Source organism: Oncorhynchus gorbuscha, linkage group LG08 (assembly GCF_021184085.1).
Source record: "Oncorhynchus gorbuscha isolate QuinsamMale2020 ecotype Even-year linkage group LG08, OgorEven_v1.0, whole genome shotgun sequence".
Lineage (NCBI taxonomy): Eukaryota > Metazoa > Chordata > Actinopteri > Salmoniformes > Salmonidae > Oncorhynchus > Oncorhynchus gorbuscha.
Genome location: NC_060180.1, coordinates 78,765,668 through 78,776,223, shown reverse-complemented (window position 1 = coordinate 78,776,223; position 10,556 = coordinate 78,765,668). Strand labels below are relative to the sequence as shown.

At 38.7% G+C, this 10,556-nt stretch overlaps 1 protein-coding gene across 1 annotated transcript in view; it reads right to left on the bottom strand.

The window, feature by feature from the left end:
* Positions 1 to 5,873: 5,873 nt before the first annotated feature.
* LOC124040705 (leucine-rich repeat-containing protein 24-like) overlaps positions 5,874 to 10,556 on the bottom strand; it is a gene marked incomplete at its 5' end in the record, with an annotated part of 25,056 nt that continues 20,373 nt past the window's right edge. The window contains 2 exons of the mRNA XM_046357780.1: positions 5,874 to 5,986; positions 8,502 to 8,741. Coding sequence (XP_046213736.1) covers positions 5,963 to 5,986; positions 8,502 to 8,741 — 264 coding nt within the window. The remainder of the gene's footprint in view (positions 5,987 to 8,501; positions 8,742 to 10,556) is intronic.

The window sequence follows — 10,556 nt, the reverse complement described above, 5'->3', positions numbered from 1 at the left end:
AACATACACACTATACACACACACACACACGATAACATACATACTATACACACACACACACACACACACACACACACACACACACACACACACACACACACACACACACACACACACACACACACACACACACACACACACACACACACACACACACACACACACACACACACACACACACACTATAACATACACACTACACACACACACACACACACGATAACATACACACTATACACACACACACAATACACATACTATAACACACACACTATAACACACACACACACTATAACACACACACACTATAACACACACACACACACACACACACACACACACACACACACACACACACACACACACACACACACACACACACACACACACACACACACACACACACACACACACACACACACTATAACACACACACACACACACACTCACACACACACACACACACACACTATAACATACACACTATACACACACACACACACACACAATAACATACACACTATACACACACACACACTATAACATACACACTATACACACACACACAATAACATACACACTATACACACACACACACTATAACATACACACTATACACACACACACACACACAATAACATACACACTATACACACACACACACTATAACATACACACGATAACATACACACTATACACACACACACACACACACGATAACATACACACTATACACACACACACACACACACTATAACATACACACTATACACACACACAATAACATACACACGATAACATACACACTATACACACACACACGATAACATACACACTATACACACACACTATAACATACACACGATAACATACACACTATACACACACACTATACACACACACACACACTATACACACACACACGATAACATACACACTACACACACACACACACACACGATAACATACACACTATACACACACACACACACACTATAACATACACACTATACACACACACACACATACACACGATAGCATACACACTATAACATACACACTATACACACGATAGCATACACACTATAACATACACACTATAGACACACACACACACACACACACTGTTATCTTCCAAATAAACTCTTAAAGACCTCGTACACTTTTACATCAATAGCAGTCAATATTTAATCGTCACCTTATTCGGTCTCATCTGAAAGTTGTAAATTCTTGGTCTTCACGAACCCTGGCTAACAAGTTGAATCAGCAATACAAAATTTGGTTTAAATATTTATTTACTAAATACCTAACTAATCACACAGAATTACATATACACAGAATGGATCATACATTGATTACAAATTATGTCATGAAGGAAAATGTCCCTAGTGGACAGAACAGATATGACAGCTGGTTACACAAAGAACGGGGGTTGGGTTTAAGTGAAAGAGTGGGAAGACTGAGGAACAAAGGCGAAGCTGTGCTATCGTAAATACAGTATCTTATGCATTCTAAATTACCGCCCATTTGGAAAAGGAAAATGCAAGAAATAGGAGGTATAGGAGGTAGGAGGTATCACTTCTGGAGTGAATAAGAGTTCAAAGTTCATACCAAGTTGCCATACTTTTAAGCTTGTGCTATATTCTGGCTGGTATAGTCGCAATTCATCCTTTCGGCGTGTCGATTGTCACCTTCACATTGAAGACAATGCTAATTTTGTTAGGTTATTATCTGAGCCCTTTCAACGTAAGACCGTCGTCCTCACGTCCTTGGAACAGGAAGTTGAATTTTCGTCAACGGGTTTATATAGTGGTGAAAGATGGGCGTGTTTCATAGTTTACAACTAAAGTCTGTTCACTTGGGCCTCTGAGTGAGCAGAGTTTCTCTATGACAAACCGTTCTCTCATTTAAGAAGCTAAAATTACATTTAATCTTTTCACAAATAGTTTCATATTTAAACATTTAAATTGCACAATAATTCCATGTGAATCTGATAACTAGAATGTGTAGACTTTCCAAGATACAGTTGATGTCCTATCATCAGTAATGTCTCAGGCACCAACTGATCTGACATCATATTCATTAAGTACCAACGCGTATTTTCAACTGGTTGGATTACCGAAATAGGTTTGATGTCACCAGACTCTCTATGTTAACAAAATTATTTTCAATAGTCACATTGGTAGAGTAGAGAGAGGAAAATGGAGAAAGGTATTTATGGGGGTCATAAACCTCCCCCAACAGGCCAACGTCATGACAACTGTATAGACAGTAGTTATATAGGATGGTGTCTATAGACAGTAGTTATATAGTATGGTGTGTATAGACAGTAGTTATATAGGGTGGTGTGTATAGACAGTAGTTATATAGGATGTGTGTATAGACAGTATAGACAGTAGTTATATAGGATGGTGTGTATAGACAGTATAGACAGTAGTTATATAGGATGGTGTGTATAGACAGTAGTTATAATAGGATGGTGTGTATAGACAGTAGTTATATAGGATGGTGTGTGTATAGACAGTAGTTATAATAGGATGGTGTGTATAGACAGTAGTTATATAGGATGGTGTGTATAGACAGTAGTTATATAGGATGGTGTCTATAGACAGTAGTTATATAGCATGGTGTGTATAGACAGTAGTTATATAGGATGGTGTGTATAGACAGTAGTTATATAGGATGGTGTCTATAGACAGTAGTTATATAGTATGGTGTGTATAGACAGTAGTTATATAGGATGGTGTGTATAGACAGTATAGACAGTAGTTATTTAGGATGATGTGTATAGACAGTAGTTATTTAGCATGGTGTGTATAGACAGTAGTTATATAGGATGGTGTGTATAGACAGTAATTATATAGGATGGTGTGTATAGACAGTATAGACAGTAGTTATTTAGGATGATGTGTATAGACAGTAGTTATTTAGCATGGTGTGTATAGACAGTAGTTATATAGGATGGTGTGTATAGACAGTAATTATATAGGATGGTGTGTATAGACAGTATAGACAGTAGTTATATAGGATGGTGTGTGTAGACAGTAGTTATATAGGATGGTGTGTATAGACAGTAGTTATATAGGATGGTGTGTGTAGACAGTATAGACAGTAGTTATATAGGATGGTGTCTATAGACAGTAGTTATATAGGATGGTGTGTATAGACAGTATAGACAGTAGTTATTTAGGATGGTGTGTATAGACAGTAGTTATTTAGGATGATGTGTATAGACAGTAGTTATTTAGCATGGTGTGTATAGACAGTAGTTATATAGGATGGTGTGTATAGACAGTAGTTATATAGGATGGTGTGTGTATAGACAGTAGTTATTTAGGATGGTGTGTATAGACAGTAGTTATATAGGATGGTGTGTGTATAGACAGTAGTTATATAGGATGGTGTGTATAGACAGTAGTTATATAGGATGGTGTGTATAGACAGTAGTTATATAGGATAGTAGTTATTTAGGATGGTGTGTGTAGACGGTAGTTATATAGGATGGTGTGTATAGACAGTAGTTATATAGGAGAGTAGTTATTTAGGATGGTGTGTGTAGACGGTAGTTATAATAGGATGGTGTGTATAGACAGTAGTTATAATAGGATGGTGTGTGTATAGACAGTAGTTATTTAGGATGGTGTGTATAGACAGTAGTTATTTAGGATGGTGTGTATAGACAGTAGTTATATAGGATGGTGTTTATAGACAGTAGTTATAATAGGATGGTGTGTATAGACAGTAGTTATAATAGGATGGTGTGTATAGACAGTAGTTATATAGGATGGTGTGTATAGACAGTAGTTATTTAGGATGGTGTGTATAGACAGTAGTTATATAGGATGGTGTGTATAGACAGTAGTTATAATAGGATGGTGTGTATAGACAGTAGTTATATAGGATGGTGTGTATAGACAGTAGATTTAATAGGATGGTGTGTATAGACAGTAGTTATATAGGATGGTGTGTGTATAGACAGTAGTTATATAGGATGGTGTGTATAGACAGTAGTTATATAGGATGGTGTGTGTATAGACAGTAGTTATATAGGATAGTAGTTATTTAGGATGGTGTGTATAGACAGTAGTTATATAGGATGGTGTGTGTATAGACAGTAGTTATTTAGGATACTGTGTATAGACAGTAGTTATATAGGATAGTAGTTATTTAGGATGGTGTGTGTAGATGGTAGAGTATAAACCATCCTCGGCTTCAGAGTATATTACTCACTAACGTCCAGTCCCTGGCCAATAAAGCAGATCTCAGGACGAGAATCTCCTTCCAGAGCAACATCAGGGACTGTAACACACTATGTTTTACGGAATCATGGCCCTCTCGGGATATATTCTCCCCATCTATTCAGCCAGCGGGGTTCAGACAGGAGGAAAGAACTGTCCGGGGGGAAGAAGGTGGAGGGGTATGTCTCATGATTAACTAGTGACAGTGTGATTAACGTACAGGAACTCAAGTCCTTTTGTTCTCCCAATCTGGATTACCTCACCATCAAATGCCGACTGCGTTACCCTCCAATATCATTTTCTTTGGTGATTGTAAAAACTGCAACTGCATATCCTGAAGCTGCATTTATTTATTCTGTGGAGTTCACCATTATTTATTCTGTGGAGTTCACCATTATTTATTATGTGGTGTTAACCATTATTTATTCTGTGGAGTTAACCATTATTTATTCTGTGGAGTTAACCATTATTTATTCTGTGGAGTTAACCATTATTTATTCTGTGGAGTTAACCATTATTTATTATGTGGTGTTAACCATTATTTATTCTGTGGAGTTAACCATTATTTATTCTGTGGAGTTAACCATTATTTATTATGTGGAGTTAACCATTATTTATTCTGTGGTGTTAACCATTATTTATTCTGTGGAGTTACCCATTATTTATTATGTGGAGTTAACCATTATTTATTCTGTGGAGTTAACCATTATTTATTCTGTGGAGTTAACCATTATTTATTATGTGGAGTTACCCATTATTTATTATGTGGAGTTACCCATTATTTATTCTGTGGAGTTAACCATTATTTATTATGTGGTGTTAACCATTATTTATTCTGTGGAGTTAACCATTATTTATTATGTGGAGTTAACCATTATTTATTATGTGGTGTTAACCATTATTTATTATGTGGAGTTAACCATTATTTATTCTGTGGAGTTAACCATTATTTATTCTGTGGTGTTAACCATTATTTATTCTGTGGAGTTAACCATTATTTATTATGTGGAGTTAACCATTATTTATTCTGTGGAGTTAACCATTATTTATTCTGTGGAGTTAACCATTATTTATTCTGTGGAGTTAACCATTCTTCAGGGTGTGTTTAGAGAGAAACAGTCACATCTCTTTAAAAATCTACTCTCAGCACTATATATATTCCTCTTAACTATCCCTTTCCATGGATCTCTCCCCTCAGTGGATCTCCTCTCAGCAGTGGATCTCTCCCCTCAGTGGATCTCCTCTCAGCAGTAGATCTCTCCCCTCAGTGGATCTCCTCTCAGCAGTAGATCTCTCCCCTCAGTGGATCTCCTCTCAGCAGTGGATCTCTCCCCTCAGTGGATCTCCTCTCAGCTCCCCTCAGTGGATCTCCTCTCAGCAGTAGATCTCTCCCCTCAGTGGATCTCCTCTCAGCAGTAGATCTCTCCCCTCAGTGGATCTCCTCTCAGCAGTGGATCTCTCCCCTCAGTGGATCTCCTCTCAGCAGTAGATCTCTCCCCTCAGTGGATCTCCTCTCAGCAGTAGATCTCTCCCCTCAGTGGATCTCCTCTCAGCAGTAGATCTCTCCCCTCAGTGGATCTCCTCTCAGCAGTAGATCTCTCCCCTCAGTGGATCTCCTCTCAGCAGTAGATCTCTCCCCTCAGTGGATCTCCTCTCAGCAGTAGATCTCTCCCCTCAGTGGATCTCCTCTCAGCAGTAGATCTCTCCCCTCAGTGGATCTCCTCTCAGCAGTGGATCTCGTAGGCCATCTGTATGTGGTAGAGTAAACGGTGGGTCTCTAGTCCCTTTAAAAATAATCATGAACAAATTGTGAATAATGATGAGTGAGAAAGTTACATAGGGGGAACTGCGTAGCCTGAGCCTGTAACGGTGTTCTTCGTTTGTCGAAAGAGAGTCGGACCGAAATGCAGCGTGGTTGTTACTCATGTTCTTTAATGAATTATCGCGATACATGAAATAACTTAATAAATACAAAAAACAACAAACGGAACGTGAAACCTAATTACAGCCTATCTGGTAAAACTACACGGAGACAGGAACAATCACCCACGAAATACACATTGAAACCCCGGCTACCTAAATATGGTTCCCAATCAGAGACAACGAGAATCACCTGACTCTGATTGAGAACCGCCTCAGGCAGCCAACCTAAGCTACACCCCTATTCAGCCGCAATCCCAATGCCTACAAAACCCCAATACGAAACACAACATATAAACCCATGTCACACCCTGGCCTGACCAAATATATAACGAAACACAAAACACTATGACCAAGGCGTGACAGAACCCCCCCCCCCCTGCCCACAACCACAGGGCTCTCCAGAGGGTGGTGCGGTCTGCCCAACGCATCATCGGGGGCAAACTACCTGCCCTCCAGGACACCTACACCACCTGATGTCACAGGAAGGACAAAAAGATCATCAAGGACAACAACCACCCGAGCCACTGCCTGTTCACCCTGCTATCATCCAGAAGGCGAGGTCAGTACAGGTGCATCAAAGCTGGGACCGAGAGACTGAAAAACAGCTTCTATCTCAAGGCCATCAGACTGTTAAATAGCCATCACTAGCAGGCTACTCAACCCTGCACCTTAGAGGCTGCTGCCCTATATACATAGACATGGAATCACTGGTCACTTTAATAATGTTTACATACTGCTTTACTCATTTCATATGTAAATACTGTATTCTATTCTACTGTATTTTAGTCAATGCCACTCCAACATTGCTCGTCTTAATATTTAATATAAACTCCATCATTTTACTTTAGATTCTTGTGTATAGTTGTGAATTGTTAGATATTACTGTTACTTTTGTTATTATGTTTTGTATGTTTTGTGGACCCCAGGAAGAGTAGCTCATGGGGTTCCATATTAATGCTAACCTGCCCTGTTATTGGTAATGGCGAGAGGTTATCATGTTTTGTATGTTTTGTGGACCCCAGGAAGAGTAGCTCATGGGGTTCCATATTAATGCTAACCTCCCCTGTTATTGGTAATGGTGAGAGGTTATCATATTTTGTATGTTTTGTGGACCCCAGGAAGAGTAGCTCATGGGGTTCCATATTAATGCTAACCTCCCCTGTTATTGGTAATGGTGAGAGGTTATCATGTTTTGTATGTTTTGTGGACCCCAGGAAGAGTAGCTAATGGGGTTCCATATTAATACACATGCTAACCTCCCCTGTTATTGGTAATGGTGAGAGGTTATCATATTTTGTATGTTTTGTGGACCCCAGGAAGAGTAGCTCATGGGGTTCCATATTAATGCTAACCTCCCCTGTTATTGGTAATGGTGAGAGGTTATCATGTTTTGTATGTTTTGTGGACCCCAGGAAGAGTAGCTCATGGGGTTCCATATTTAATACACATGCTAACCTCCCCTGTTATTGGTAATGGTGAGAGGTTATCATATTTTGTATGTTTTGTGGACCCCAGGAAGAGTAGCTCATGGGGTTCCATATTAATGCTAACCTCCCCTGTTATTGGTAATGGTGAGAGGTTATCATGTTTTGTATGTTTTGTGGACCCCAGGAAGAGTAGCTAATGGGGTTCCATATTTAATACACATGCTAACCTCCCCTGTTATTGGTAATGGTGAGAGGTTATCATATTTTGTATGTTTTGTGGACCCCAGGAAGAGTAGCTCATGGGGTTCCATATTAATGCTAACCTCCCCTGTTATTGGTAATGGTGAGAGGTTATCATGTTTTGGAGGCATGATCTTTGTGCGTCTAACTTTCTCACTCATCATTATTCATGGTTCATTCATGATTACCTGTAATCATGGGAACAACAAAATTCATGTAGAAGTGTTTAGAAACATTATATTCTTATTTACAATAAGATGTACTCTAAAATGACACAATCCGTTGTTTACCATTAATTTCTATTGGGCACAACATAATCCACAACACAAACAAACTGCGAATGCATCCACGTTTGTAGAGTCAGAAAGTTGATGCAATAGGACCAAATACTAAACTTTTGACTAAATGTAAAACACTATAAATACATTTTTTAAATGGAGTGACTTGACACATAAAGTACATTCTTCTCTAAACGGTAAAACAGTTTTGTATGAAAATTTCCATTTATAAAAGGTGACATTCTGTACTGTCGCCTCATATAAAACATTTGATCTTAAATAAAAAATGTTGGAATATAAAGCCACTATTAAAGTTTTAGCTCCACTGTGTTTAACAATCCTATTTAGAGTATTTTCTATGATTTTTTTGTTGCATAATGTAAAAGGTTCATTACCTTCCTAACATGGGCATGAATACCTTCCTGTAGTACCAGCCCCCCCTGCTGATTGGCTAGGAGCCCTGCATGTGTTGGCAGGGCGGAGCCGGGGCGGGAGCAGTTGAGGATGTACCTCTGGTGTCCAGCGTCGTCATGGTACTCTTCCAGCTGAGAGAAGGAGGTGGGGCCGTCTGAGTAGTTATTAACATACAGGATCCTCTCTTCCTTACTGCTGCTTCTACTACTGCTGCAGAATGGCTGGTAATACACATAATAACACATTAACACATTAACACAACACACATCAACACATTAACACATTAACACACATCAACACAACACACATCAACACAACACACATAATCAACACATTAACACATTAACACAACACACATCAACACATTAACACATTAACACACATCAACACAACACACATCAACACAACACACATCAACACAACACACATCAACACATTAACACATTAACACACATCAACACAACACACGTTAACACAACACACATCAACACACATCAACACAACACACGTTAACACAACACACATTATATTATGTATTGTGTAGTATGCAGTTAGTACTACATACTGAAGGGTGTATTGTGTAGTATACAGTTAGTACTACATACTGAAGGGTGTATTGTGTAGTATACAGTTAGTAATACATACTGAAGGGTGTATTGTGTAGTATACAGTTAGTACTACATACTGAAGGGTGTATTGTGTAGTATGCAGTTAGTACTACATACTGAAGGGTGTATTGTGTAGTATACAGTTAGTACTACATACTGAAGGGTGTATTGTGTAGTATGCAGTTAGTACTACATACTGAAGGGTGTACTGAGTAGTATGCAGTTAGTACTACATACTGAAGGGTGTACTTGTGTAGTATGCAGTTAGTACTACATACTGAAGGGTGTATTGTGTAGTATGCAGTTAGTACTACATACTGAAGGGTGTATTGTGTAGTATACAGTTAGTACTACATACTGAAGGGTGTATTGTGTAGTATACAGTTAGTACTACATACTGAAGGGTGTATTGTGTAGTATACAGTTAGTAATACATACTGAAGGGTGTACTGAGTAGTATGCAGTTAGTACTACATACTGAAGGGTGTACTGAGTAGTATGCAGTTAGTACTACATACTGAAGGGTGTATTGTGTAGTATACAGTTAGTACTACATACTGAAGGGTGAGTAGTATGCAGTTAGTACTACATACTGAAGGGTGTGAGTAGTATGCAGTTAGTACTACATACTGAAGGGTGTACTGAGTAGTATGCAGTTAGTACTACATACTGAAGGGTGTATTGTGTAGTATACAGTTAGTACTACATACTGAAGGGTGTATTGTGTAGTATGCAGTTAGTACTACATACTGAAGGGTGTACTGAGTAGTATGCAGTTAGTACTACATACTGAAGGGTGTATTGTGTAGTATGCAGTTAGTACTACATACTGAAGGGTGTATTGAGTAGTATGCAGTTAGTACTACATACTGAAGGGTGTATTGTGTAGTATACAGTTAGTACTACATACTGAAGGGTGTATTGTGTAGTATGCAGTTAGTACTACATACTGAAGGGTGTACTGAGTAGGTGTACTGAAGGGTGTATTGTGTAGTATGCAGTTAGTACTACATACTGAAGGGTGTACTGAGTAGTATGCAGTTAGTACTACATACTGAAGGGTGTACTGAGTAGTATGCAGTTAGTACTACATACTGAAGGGTGTACTGAGTAGTATGCAGTTAGTACTACATACTGAAGGGTGTATTGAGTAGTATGCAGTTAGTACTACATACTGAAGGGTGTACTGAGTAGTATGCAGTTAGTACTACATACTGAAGGGTGTATTGTGTAGTATGCAGTTAGTACTACATACTGAAGGGTGTATTGAGTAGTATGCAGTTAGTACTACATACTGAAGGGAGTACTGAGTAGTATGCAGTTAGTACTACATACTGAAGGGTGGACTGAGTAGTATGCAGTTAGTACTACATACTGAAGGGTGTACTGAGTAGTATGCAGTTAGTACTACATACTGAAGGGTGTATT